The sequence below is a fragment of the Dendrobium catenatum genome, unplaced genomic scaffold, assembly GCF_001605985.2.
Source record: "Dendrobium catenatum unplaced genomic scaffold, ASM160598v2 fragScaff_scaffold_123, whole genome shotgun sequence".
Lineage (NCBI taxonomy): Eukaryota > Viridiplantae > Streptophyta > Magnoliopsida > Asparagales > Orchidaceae > Dendrobium > Dendrobium catenatum.
This window is the reverse complement of record NW_021318585.1, coordinates 1628402-1642546: the sequence shown is the minus strand read 5'-3', so window position 1 is coordinate 1642546 and position 14145 is coordinate 1628402. Positions and strand designations below refer to the sequence as shown.

Genomic DNA, 14145 nt, shown 5'->3' with positions numbered 1-14145 from the left:
AGACTCCTAGACCCACTCCATTGAATCCAATAGGTCAATTCGAGTCTATTAACCCCGGACCCAAGTCCTGGGTCAACCTTGTTGACCAGGTCAACCAGGGTTGACCCAAAGGGACCTAAACCCTTCCATTCAATTTCAAATCTAATTCAGAGCTTCTCGAGCTCATTTCCCTCCTCCACTGGACTCAGTGGGTCAGACCAAGTCCATTGGAGCCAGACTTGGGGCCTGGGTCAACCCAGTTGACCAAGTCAACCCGGGTTGACTCAATTGGCCTTAATGGGCCTAATTTAATTTCTAATCCATTTCAAGGCCTCATAAGCCCAACCCACCTCCTTTCTTACCTAATCGACTGGTTTGACCAAGTCAAACTTTGACTTGGTCAAATCTAGCCATGAATAGGCCAAATTAACCCATTTAAGACTCATTTAATCCCTATTTAATGCCCTAATTGATTGCTAATGGTTTTGAAATCAAAACCCCGCCTAAAGCACTCCCTCTCTCTCTGAATTTAACCCTTGATCTCATTTCCACCGTCCAAGAGAGGGAGAGGGGTTTAAATAGTGAAATTTAGGCCAAGATCTTCTGAATCCACTGTGTGGATTGAGGTATATCTCAAACCCTAGCTAGAACACATAGAGGTATTTAACTTTTCATAGGGTTGATATTATTCTGTGAAAATTATTCCCCATGATTTATGTACACACCTAGATCCTAGGTTTAAAATTTTACTTGATTTGGCATACCCAATCGAGAGAAAAATCAAAAAAACCCTTTAGGGTTTCGGTCGAGCGTTTTCACGCAGGGGGCGGAGTCGGGACCGTTGGATCCATGATCAACGGTTCAGATTTCGGCGGACCGTCCCCGTTATTTTAAAATTATTTTTACTTAAAAATGGTTTATATTTATTTAATTATTTAAGAAACAATGAAAATAGTTTTTTTTATTATTTAAATATCTATTTTTATAGTAATCATTACATTATTATTTTTATATGTAATTATTTATAATAATTGTTATTTTTGAAGCTTTGATTGTTCTTTTAATTTTAACTTTATTATTATTATTATTATTATTATTTAAATAAAAAAATATTTTCGTTTTTTTATACTTTTGTAATTATTTTAACTATCCAAAATATTATTAATAATAAATATTTTACCATTATTATATTTTAAACTATTTTCAAATTTTTGAAGCTTGTTTATTTTATTTTATTTATTTAATAACAGTTTTAAACATTAATTATTATTTAAATACCCTTTATGGCATTAAACTTCTGAAAATCATAACTTTCTCATTTTAAATCGGATTTTGACGTGCTGGGTTCTCTTCAAAAAAATGTCTATTTTATTTTAAAATTATGGCGCGCAACCCCTTGAATTTTTCAGAAAAATACCTACTTTATTTTAAAATTATTTTCAGAACCTAATTCTTGCTGTCTAGACAGATTTCTGTCTTAGATTGCTATTTTGAGTATTTTCCCAATTATTTAAATATTTATTATTATAATTATTTTGAAATTACAAATTATTTTCAAGTCACTTTTGAAATCTCGATTGAGTGGTCAGTGGGTCTACCTATACTTATGTCTCCAAATTATTTTCAAAAATCTCTATATTTATAAATATGTTGATTTATTTTAAAATTACTTATAATTAAATCTCTAATCTTGGGGAGATCCGCTATTTCATGAAATTTTAGACATAGAGTCTATGTGTGAAGAGCAACCATGGGGGATTGGATTAGTGGATGGTTGGATCACAATCATTCACTAATCCCTTCTTTAGGTGTATTTACTTTCTTTTTATTCGTAGTTTGCATATGTAGGTTGCACCACGAACACTTAGTTTAGGCTCTCCTAGATCTAAGGACATGGTGTCTTTACTGTTTTTTATGTATTACCATGCATTTATTGCCTTGAGGGTTAGTGCAAAACGCAATTTAAACCTTTATAACGTAACGACACCCTAAGGACAAAAATTAAGGACCCGTCTAGCGAACTTAGAAATTTTCTAGGGCTTAGGGTAGATCACTGATTGACATGAAAACCTTAACGATTAAACTTAGTGACATCATAAACCTCAGAGAATTTTCAAGGAATTTTTAGGGCTTGTTAGACCCCTTAATTAACCAACCATAATTAACGTGCTGAATAAGGCCCCGAGATTTTCTAAAAATTACAATAAATCCACTTTAGGTCAAAAAAATACCCAAAATACTTTGATTTGTTCAGAATCTGACCCTTGACCTTAGATAAATAGGGCCCCTCAGTTTGACTCTAGGTTGACCCTTAATTTGACCTTATGTGGAAATTACCTTTTTACCCCTAATAATTCGTTAAAAATTATTAAAAATCCCAAATTTTCCCCAAACACTTAGGATCACTTTATCAAGTCATACTTGACCTTTGGAGGTGATTCCAATCTGTTTGGAGCTGGTTTGGGTCAAAACGATAAAATCAGCCCTTTAATAAGTAATTTAGAAAATTCTCTTAAATACACTGAATTTAGAAAATTCATAACTAATTGTAGAAAATTTCAAATTAGGCAAACTCAGTGGCATTAGACTCCTATTAAGGTCTAGTATTTATTAAAAATATTAGGGTTCCAGAAAATGGCCTAGATTAGAAAGTCAACTTTTTGGTCAATCTCAGCCTATAGTATAAGGTCCGAAACTTAGAAAATTGATAATTTTGCCTAAAAAACTCCAATTTCAGTGTACTACCTGACTAACTACTCATCTTAAGGTCTAGTATTTCCCTAAAGTATTAGGAGACCTAGACTTAGCCTATTTCCCATAGTGACTTTTTGAACCCCCTCAGCCTAGCACCTAGGAGGACCCGGGACTTTCCAAAATTGGCTAATGCAATTTAAACTTCAAATATGACTACCCTAAGCTTTTAAAAGTGAACAACAAACTAAATTAACTAAAATGGATACTAATCCATTAATATTTGAACTTCAATTAAAGTTTCATTTTCTAGCCTTCAACAAACCCGAACTTTAGGCAATTTTAACCAACTACCATGCTTAGGACCTATCCAAACCACACAAGCCTTACACACGCATAGAATTGTTTGCTAGGGCACCACTTCTAGATCTGGGCTAGGCCGCTAGATTTTATTTTTCTGCTGTGCCGGAGCTTTCCATAGTTTTCACTGCATACTGTATGAAATTGAATTGTTGTGTTTGCTGACTCTTACTGCACTGTGGATGATGTGATGAGCGCTAGATCTACCCCTAGGTTAGGAGCGCCATATATATATACATACTGTTCTTCCGTGCAGGTGGTCATGCTCAAGCTAATAAAAGGAGGGGCACCGTTATAATTTTTAATATTATCTTATGTAGGTGCTTGCTCAACCCCCCCTAAATAAATGAGGGCTAAAATAATTATAACTACTACAGGTGGACTGCTTAGCCCTCATAATTAAGAGCATGACTTGGCACAGCTTCAATGAGTTGAGTTTTACTTTTATATATAAACTGCTTGTGATGATTTTTATTAGGATAACCATGCAAGGAGTTTAGAAATTTTTCATTTTTATTTGATGTAAAATTTGTAATAAATTGTAAAGAGTTGTGAAAATGATCTTTGAGTGTGGATATTCTTATCCCACTTGAATCCCAAAAGAAGAAGGCATCCTCATATGGGAGAGTCTTCTTCCATTTGGGAGATCGAGTGGAATGACTTTAGATATCCAAAGAGAAAAGGCAATGCCCCCACCAAGGGAGAATTGTCTCTTCGTTTGGATATTCAAGCCATGATGGATCCAAGGAGTCCAAGGAGGAAATTTCTAAGGAGTACAAGGAGGAGTCCAAGGAGGAGAGTTCCAAGGTGTCTAAGGAGAAAAAGACACCGAGAAAACTAAAGATCAATATCCCACTCAAAGTCATTTGCGTCTATCATAGGCTTAGAAATCCGGGTTATTGGCAGTGGTGCCCGGCCACTTTATTTTCTGCATTTCTGAGTTTCAATAAGGGCAATTTGCCTATGACCATTTAGTTGATTATTTTTTTATTTATATTGATGTGTTTACTTTATTGTGCAGTAGAAATTACCTGCTTTTCTTAGGTTTCTTTTCTTGCATGTCGATTTTGTTTTCGCCTGGATTTTCGTTAGGCTCTTTAAGGATTATAAAAATTCTTCTACTAAAAAATAATCTTTAAAATTCTAAGTTTAAATAACATAGAAATCTAACGAACCTAGGGAATTACCAGAATCGTCCGGGGTCGCATGCATATTACTGCATCATTCTTTCCTTGTTATAAGACATCTCCCTGCCTGTGAGTAGAGTCCGGATAATCTGGCCTATGAGGATGAAGTGCCGGACCTAGGGAGACTCAGTCTTTTCTAAAAATTTATTTTCTATAAGCCTGTTTTTTAAATTCTATAGCATTCATAAGCTGACATTTCAACTAGCATACATTGCATTAGTAACCAACTAAATAAAATGTAATTGCATTTGCTAGGAGCATCTGACCCACATAAGTCCAGGACCACTTAAGAAATCCTCTAGATGTCGGTCCTACTTCCAACAACTGTACCACCCATCCATCTTTCATAATTGACTTGATAGCATAGTTTTGAATCGATTAGGTGGTTAGCTGGCTCCCTAATCCAGGCCGGGATAAGTCCAAGTTTTGCACTACATTAGCTAGGACACGGGTCTTAGTGTTGTATAGAACACTAAACCCAACCTAGATTTAGGATTCGAGGCTACTACATTCGTAGTGTGCCTTAAACAGTAAGTAGGTCACTTCCTTTCAGGGACTATAAATCATACTTATCTGTGTCACAGGATGACGCCACCTCCATCATTCTCTCACGCATGTGATTGATTGCCTGATTTTTCTTTTACCAGTTTCTCTTTAGTACCCTAAGCCTCCGAATGCTGGTATGAGCCACGCATGTTGACTAAGCCTTTTTGGGGACCTTTCCTTCCTTTTGAGTAGGATTTCCTAGTTTATACCCTCGTGCCGATCCCAAATTTGGAAAGGATAATGTATGATCCTTAATCGAGAGTTTTCTCGGGCTCCTGCCCGGGATGTAATTAACTACGGGGGCTTGCGCCCGTGGGAAACTCGGTCCCACATCTACTAAACCCCAATCGAACTGTTGTATCGGATGGGGGAAACCTGTGATTAGGTCGTATATATTACTACCCATCGAGGTGTGTTGGCGACAGCCTCTATCCTCAATGGTTTGTCGTATGTACGATCCAATATGTCCCTTCCAATTGACCCGTTTGCGCGGTATTCTTTTGGAGGTCCACACGTACGAAGAAGTCGACCGGAAGTCGAAGCTGAAGGACGACACAAGGCTCCGCTTGCACTTGCCGCCGTCCGCTTCCGATCCGAGCCTCCCAACACCCTGCCCTAGCCGGACTGACGCCGAACCCGCCGCCCGTGCGTAGCTCCCACTTGTAGGTGGAGAGGTGGAACTGTGTTCTTGCGATCAGAGAGGCCCTAGGTACCCAAACCGAGTCTTTTGAAGACTCAGCTTGGTCTGGTTCAATTAACCTAAATTTTTTTTCTTTTTTTCAAAAAAAAAAGGAAAAAAAATCGACCTTTATTATCGAATAGAAAAAAATTTGTCGGAAGCCTTCATTGCTACCCAATGTCTGAAATTAATTCCTCCCATAGCATTGAGCAAAATGAGGAGTCTATGGCGCACCAAGGACAAGGTCACCTCCAAAGCATGCAACCTTCCTATCGTCTAAATGGGAAGAACTACCTAAAGTGGTCTCAATTTATGAAAACCTACTTGAAAGGGAAAGTGAAAATACACCACCTCCTTGGAGGAGGACCAAAAGAAGGAGATCCTAAATTCGAGGTGTGGGATGAGGCAAACTCCATGATTATGTCATGGTTGTGGAATTCCATGACTCCAGAAATTAGCGATACATTTATGTTACTTTATACTGCAAAGGACATATGGGATGCTGTCAGATAGACATTCTCCAAAGTTCGTGATGCAACTCAAATCTTTGAAATAAAAGTCAAAGTTGAAAGCACAAAGCAGGGGAGTAAGACCGTGACGGAGTTTGCCACCCTTCTACAAAATCTGTGGCAGGAACTTGATCACTATAGATGTATAAAAACCAGATGTCTGGAAGATGCTGCGATCCTAAAGAACTTTATTGAAAAAGATAGAGTTTATGATTTTCTTGCAGAGCTAAATGCAGAATTTGACCAAGTTAGAGTCCAGATCCTCGACAAAGAAGAGACGTCATCACTCAACGAAACCATTTCCCTCATCCGTGCGGAAGAAAGCCGACGAGTAATGTTAGAACCAAATGTCGTTGAAAGTTCAGCAATGGTGATGAACAAAGAATCATCATGGAAGGAGAAAAGTAAAGATTTTTCAAAATTTAAAGACAATGACTCACTTTGGTGCAGTTATTACAGAAATCAAGACACACAAAGGAAAATTGCTAGAAGATACATGAAAACCCCCCCAGTAAGGAGTGGAATCAAAGAACTGAAACAAGCCAGCCCAACCCAGAAGCACAGTCCAGTCCTGGAGAATTCAATAAAGAAGATATTGATAAACTGAGACGACTCCTGGTATATCTTGAAAAACTAAATGCATCCTCTTCACTTGCACTCACAGGACCAGAAATTGGGGAAGACGATTGGACATGCTAAGGAGAGAGTTGGATTGTACCACCTAGAAGAAATGTACAAAGTTTCCACTATCAGCCTTTATTGTTGATATAACCCTATCAACCTTTATTTTTGATATGACCAAATCAGCCTTTATTGCTAATACTAGCAAATTAGTCTTTATTGCTGACATAATCAAATCAGCCTTTATTGTTGATCAAATCAGCTTTTATTACTACTATAACACAATACAACCTTCATTGCTCGAAACCTGAGGAATACAAAATTCCCACCACCGGCCTTCATTGTCGAAATTTTGAGGATAGGTTCCCATCACCGCCTTTATTGCCGGCTTTCTCTTGTGGTTGTTATCCTATCTATAACCAATGCAACCTTCATTGCTGTCCTGCTTGATATAGCCTTCATCGCTATCATTTTCCGCTGTCACAATATTTGAAGCTAATTTCTCCCAAAGTTTTGACCAAAATAGAGGGCTCTATGGTGCACCAAGGAACTTGATAAGTTTACTTTGTGTGATTAATTACCAAGCTGAGAATGACATATATGTATTACCAGCTTGAGGGGGAGTGTTAGAATCCAGTTGTTCCTGGTGCAAAGGATCCGACGGTCATAGAGAGCAATCCGTGGGAAGCTCTCATGAATCACGTTGAAACACCTTTCATAGATGGGTAGTTGATCTATGAAGTTATTTGTTTCCTTATTAAATATTTTGTATAGATCTATATATAGGGAAGAATTTATGCAATAAAATTAAGCCTTTTTTCTCATACCTCTATTTTCAACACAATATACATATGGCAAATTCTACACCAGCATTCAAGCAATGATAATAGGGAAGCTACAATCATATAAAATGCAACATACAATGAAACTCAGACAACAATCAACATCGACCTACGACAAAACACACGAACTCCTACTACAAGCGAAGGCGAAAAATATGCACCAGATGTAAGCTACTATGAGCTACTACAAAAAAAATGTTATGCAAAAAGCAACAAAACGAGTTGTAATAACATTTGTGAACAATAGCAAATGATCCATCATGCATACAATAACTTACCGACAGGTAAAACTAGAATATTTGTATTCACTGTAACTTGTCTGCATATGACAACGAAAAGTTTGTAGTGTATGTGTCACAACCCAACCCGCCAGGACGAATTCGATCGTGTTGAGTTGCGACGGCGAACCCTAGGATCTAGTTTTGGAATTGCTTTTCAGACTTTCTTCCGATATACACTGAAATACAGAACCACAGAGCCACTAAAAACTTTCAAATACAGAAGACTCATCCACAATATTTCTTTTATTCATCAAAATAATCATATACATTACAATACATGACTACAGACAGAAGGCACAGAGCAGAAAAGTAAACTAGCCATGACTGTACAAAAATCAAAATGATAAAATACCTATAACTTCATATCAGAACCTGAACGGCTAGTCCACAATTTCCTTCCCTTTCCCCGATCCTGAAAACTATGAATAAAATCAAAGTGAGCTAACAGCTCAGCAAAATCACACTAGCCGATCCAAATTTCCAAACACTCATTTCAAAATACTTTACAGAAGCTTTTAAAAATAATTTATTGCAGATCAAATAATTACTGAACTGAATATCATAGCAAATCATTCACTAATTCAAATAGCCGTACAAAATTTAGATATTCATCAGAAATCCAGATAAACACACAGAAATCAAATAATCATACATAAATCAAACAATCAGACAGAATTCAAATATTCATACAAAACAAATGAATCAAATAACAAATACAGAATAACGGAATAAAATTCATATCACAGAATTGTACAAATCACATTTTAGATCGGATTTCAAATCAGATGTCAAAATCACATTTCAAATCACATTTCCCTGACCCAGACAGAATCTCAAATAAAGATAGAATCTCAACAGGAGTAGGATGACTGTAGATTGTAATAATTCTCTTTAGTCATTAATAAAGCCGTTTTGCTTTGGATTCAAAAAAAAGACAGAATATCAAAGGATTCTGGCCCCTTATGTCTCCCTTCCTTGACACAGACAGAATCTCAAAGGATTCTGGCCCCTTATGCCTCCATTTGTGCTTACAGCACCAGAACATATCATATATAAAGAATTATCAAATTGGATTTCATTTCCCGGATCTAGACAGAACCTCAAAGGATTCTGGCCACTTATGCCTCCCTTCCCTGATACAGAGAGAACCTCAAAGGATTCTAGACTCTTATAACTCCCAAACAGATATCATTCAAATCACATTTGCACATAAAACATCACATCTTAACAAATATGGAGAAATTGAGCATATATCAAAATTTTACCTTTTTCGTATAGCGATAGACAACGGAAAACCAATGAATCAAAAAAGCAGTATTTCAGAAAATTACCAAATTACCAAAGATTGTATAAAACAACATTTCAAAGCTTTTATTGTACTGAAGCACTATTTTTCAACATTTAGATAATTTTTTATTTGGTAAAAACCCCGCAGATTTCAAAATACTCTGTGCAAAATTTCCAGAAAACACTCAAAACGTGCAAAATCATAATCTCTATGACATACCAAAAGTTACGTGGTAAAAGTTTTACCGGTGCAAAGTTATACCCGTTTTTCGCTAACGGAAACGAAACTTTAATCAGAATATTCGTCAAAGCTTACATTTCTGAAAATTAAGATAGGCATAATGTGCCTTACCTCGAGTCGATCAACTTTCCCAACTGCGACGACGGACAAAAACAGACCGAAGTCGCCCAAAATGTGGATTTTCTCTTCGTCTCTTTCTCTTTCTCTCTCCAGCCGTTTCTCTCTTCAAAAAATCGAACGAATGAGATATTTAATGGGCTGAGATATTTCAGATCGTACGGACGATATTTTTCGTTCGTCCCGGGATGATCTCCTCTGTCCACATATAGTACGGACGATAATTAATTTCGTCTCTGGACGATGGGCTCTGTTAAAAAAATTTGTTCAGTTTGTACTGACGGTTCGTACAGACAAACATGCACCATGTTTAGTTCGTACAGACGGTTCGTACAGACTAACCTGCACCAAAAATCTTGAAATTCAAGGGTTCTCACAGTATGTAGCAGGCCCGCCTACAAATAACGACAGTGAATGTACTACAAGTGTGCATTTTCTAAAGTCAGAAGAATTAAGCTCGTGACAAATGCAAGCAGCCACAAGCGATTGCAGGAGACTTGTTAGTGCACCACAGTCCACCTACATAAAGCAGCAAATGACCTGCAGAGCAGCGCCACGCCACTGAATTTGCAACATTCATACAAGAGGAGAGAAGGCATTTACCGGCTCAATAAGAAAGATTGTGCATCTTTCGAATGATTACCGCTTGCTAACAAGGATTTAGTGTTGCACGACAACCCACCCATGTCACCGAATCCGCAACAAGTATACAAGCGAACAGAAGACGTCTGTCAATTCCAATACACAACATATCAACAAAGACAACATGCAAAAGGTGAAATGCAATTCGTAATACCATGCCACCAGATCCGTAACACTCGTACAAGTGAACGTAAGGTGTCTACATGCTCCCAAATATAACACTATGCAAATTCAATGACAATTTCCCACACAACTGATCAACGACAAGTATCCTAAAATGCCCTCATACTTGCATTGCAACAAACATATGTCATCTATGCATTTTGCACTACATGCAAGTATCTACTGCACGAGTGTATTATACAAAATATATGCAAAAATATACGTCTGCATGGGCCCTAATGAGCGTAATGTACACATGTGACGTCTGAGAATGTTGTGTGGGTTAAGAAATGAGCCTAAATTCGAACCCGATCCTCCTACATGAATGTATAGGAGTTGACACGGCTCGAACCGTTAAACAAATATATGATCACGACATCGACCATAATATTATGTCTATAATAAAGAAAATTCACTAATAAAAGCATAAAGCTTGTAATGTACCTGATCCTCTATCAGCAAATAGATAGAGTCAACGAGGACCAACCAATAAAATGAAATTGCCCATAAACGCCCCGTAATGGCCGTGTTGATAGAAAAGTTCAATCGGAGGGGACTCCAAACACTCAAAAAGGCCTCCCAAATATCCATAAAAGTCCAAAATTCCAAAAATACCAAGCTCCAAATATTAAAATTGAAATTAATTATGAAATGCTTAAAGCAAAAACTCGTCCACCCTCCGCAATAGTATGCCGAGGTGGACAAATCGGAAAATTATTTCAGCTCACAAAGAGCTAATGTCTGGTCAAGAATATTACTAAGATTCATTATCAATCCATCTCTTGTTAGTATGTGTCATGTATCCTCTAATTAATAGTTTCACCACCAAATGACACCATAGGTAAACGATAATGACCGGGGCCCTCTGAACCAAGTGATTTTTCCGCCAAATGGCACCACTAAATTACGATAATTATCAAAGCCCATATACTCACCAATGGCGTTAAATCATGCAGTAAATCAATAGAGGATAAGATCGATAAGACACAAAGACCTCTGTTAGCTAAGGTGGATTCAAATGTCCACTTAGATAAATATTCATTCCAGGTCGATGAGATACCCTTGAATGAAGCAACCCATGACTGCCAACAAAGATCCTGCGGTCAGGTTGGATCGACTACCTTCTCTGACTAAGTAGATCGACTAGGGACCATGATGACCCGGGACAACGGAACCATGGGATCTTGATCGGGTCCATCATCATTCCCACACCATCCGCTTTAAGTGCAAGGTGATAAATTTCTAATTTTAAATATTAAATTTTTAAATACCTAAATCCTACTGCTACTATACGCCAAATACCACATATCTGTTTTGACAACTAGCCTTAATCGAAAGTTCTCTCTCATTATCGGGAGGGGTAATTAACTATAAGGGCTTGCGCCTATAAGAAATCATAACTCATATCATAAAGTCCTTGCAAAATGAGGGCGAAATCTTTGGGCAGTGTCTTATTTAAAACTCAATCTACCTTTTGAAAATTTGCCTCAAAACTTGAGCATTAAAACTCTCCACGATGATCCGAAAAGAAAGAAAAGGGGTCCGCGGAGAGGCTGAAGCGTGAATTTTTGGAGCCCACAAAGAAAAACTAATTTCTAAAATCTTATTTCATTATAAAATAACTGCCCTTACAAGAGAGGGAGGTAGCTCAATTTATAAGAATGGAGCCCCTTGCTGTCTAGGATAGGATAAGAACTAATCCTATTGATGAGTAGGAAAAGAAATAAGATAAAGCTAAAAAAAATTCAAAATTGGCCTGGTTTAGGACACAAGTTGAACCGGTCAGCCGTCCTTAATAGCACCAGCATCACACAAATGTAGGAATGGGACATAGGGAAACCTACATCAGATCAACTAAGTACGCTCGGGAACTCAATGGTTGCCAACACTTGGATCACATCAAAGAAAATGACATCAATGTGACACAAATGATGAATACCTCTCCATAATAAATTATATTCATTGAAGAGCAAAGCACTGACTAAAAGAGCACCCTTTGCCAATAGAATTACAATCTTAATATACAGAATAGACAATTAATATTGTGGATATGCATAAACAGATTGTAAACCTCATGAATGATAACAATATAGAAGCAAGTGAATGACGCATAAAGCAAAGTGGGTTTGAAAGTGAAGACAAAATGCGAATAATTCAATAGAATTATGCTAAAAATTAAGGCAAAAGCATATGCACAAAACAACATTTGTATTTTAAACAGAATAAAAAAGTAGAAAATGAAATTATGAAACAAAACAGCATCTATTGTGCAGTTAGCAAAGCGTTCAAAACAGTAAGAGTTCTATTGCATAAAAGCATTAGCTAAAAAGCAGATATAGAAACCTAAAAAAAATTTAAACATAAATAAAGCTGGCAAATTCCAAGAAAAGATGTGTGCTTTTGGAGGAATTTTTTTGTTTAAAGCCTAGTGTTTCAATAAATAATACCCAGTGTTCCAAAAAATAAAGGCATCTGAACTTTATTTTGCTTCACAAGCACGAGATTGGAAGGGTTTCATAATAGTCAATCAAAAAAAGATGAAAATATTACTAAAAAGCCAGAGAACCTTACCTACATACGAGCATTTCATTATTTGCATTCCCAATAACGGTAGGTTCGTAGAATGTCATGCCGAGACTGTGTCTCTTCCCACCAAGAACAATGTTAGCTCCCTGAAAAGATTACAATAAGTTGATGGAAACAAATGGAGTGTCCGAAAGAAAGATCTTACGAAGAGGTAATAATTGAAGCTTCCAATATCACTAAAACATCATAGGAAGCATCGATAACAGAAAATGGGCTTTTGCAGGAGATCTGGATATTTTTATATCGTGAAAGTAGATGAAAAAAATATTAATCACATCCGAAATTCATTACTTCATACCTTGGAGGTAGCATCTTTGACTAATCTCTCAACCTACAAAGAAAAGTTCAAAAAACAAGCAAACCACATAAGCAATCAAGGGCCTTAGGGCGATCAGCTACTAACAAAATGAGTACTGAAAATAGCATTATATAAAACTCATAAGGTTAATCATATCATTAGAGATCATAAAACAACCTTCTCAACAGCAGCTTCATTGATCAATGGTCCCTGTAAAAAATAAAAAGAAAAGGAAAACAAAAAGAACAACATTAACTTCATGATGGAATGATGGAAATAAACAATTTAAACAATAAAAAAAATGCTAAAAGGAATGCTTAGGCCACAATCTAGAATAGGTAAATTTGGATGCAATCTACAAGAAATCTTCCGCAACAGCAACAACAACATCAAGCCTTTATACCACTATGTAGAGTCGGCTACATGAATCCTTTTTCTCTATTGTGTCCCATTAAGAGTCAAGTTCTCATGTAAATCTAATAAAAAAATATCATTTCTAATATTTTCTAACCAAAGCTTTTTAGGTCTCCCTCTACCTTTCTTAATATAGGTCAAATTTAACATATCTACTCTCCTAACCAGGTCATCGGAAGGTCGACGTTTTATGTAACAACAAACCATCTAAGACAACTCTCTCTAATCTTATTTGTCACTGGAGCTACTCTAACCTTTCACATATATACTAGTTTTGCATTCTGTCTCTAAGAGTGAAACCACTCATCCACCTCAGTATCCTCATCTCTACAACACTTAACTTAATTTTATGCTTCTTTTAATGGCCAACATTTTGCGCTATCAAGCATTGCAGGTCTCACCACAATCTTATAGAATTTTCCCTTAAGTTTGATGGCACTTTTCTATCACACAACAGGCCAGATGCATTCATCCACTTCAACCATCCAACTTGAATTCTACTAATATTATCTCTATTTATTTCACCATTACTTTGAACAATAAACCCGAGATATCTAAAACGTGTACTCTTATTAATGACTTAATTGCTCAAAGTCACAATCTCACCACTAAATCTATTACTATTTAAATTACACTCCATGTATTCGGATTTAACTTTTAAATCCACTCAAACAAAAACCTTTAGACTCAAGGTTGACCTCAA

General features: G+C 36.7%; 1 protein-coding gene across 1 annotated transcript in view; it reads right to left on the bottom strand.

Moving 5' to 3' along the window:
• LOC110098431 (succinate-semialdehyde dehydrogenase, mitochondrial) overlaps positions 1 to 14145 on the bottom strand; it is a 54075-nt gene that overhangs the window by 8645 nt on the left and 31285 nt on the right. The window contains exons 14-16 of the mRNA XM_020825266.2: positions 13206 to 13238; positions 13029 to 13061; positions 12716 to 12816 (exon numbers count right to left, since the gene is read on the bottom strand). Of these exons, the coding sequence (XP_020680925.1) occupies positions 12716 to 12816; positions 13029 to 13061; positions 13206 to 13238 (167 nt within the window). The remainder of the gene's footprint in view (positions 1 to 12715; positions 12817 to 13028; positions 13062 to 13205; positions 13239 to 14145) is intronic.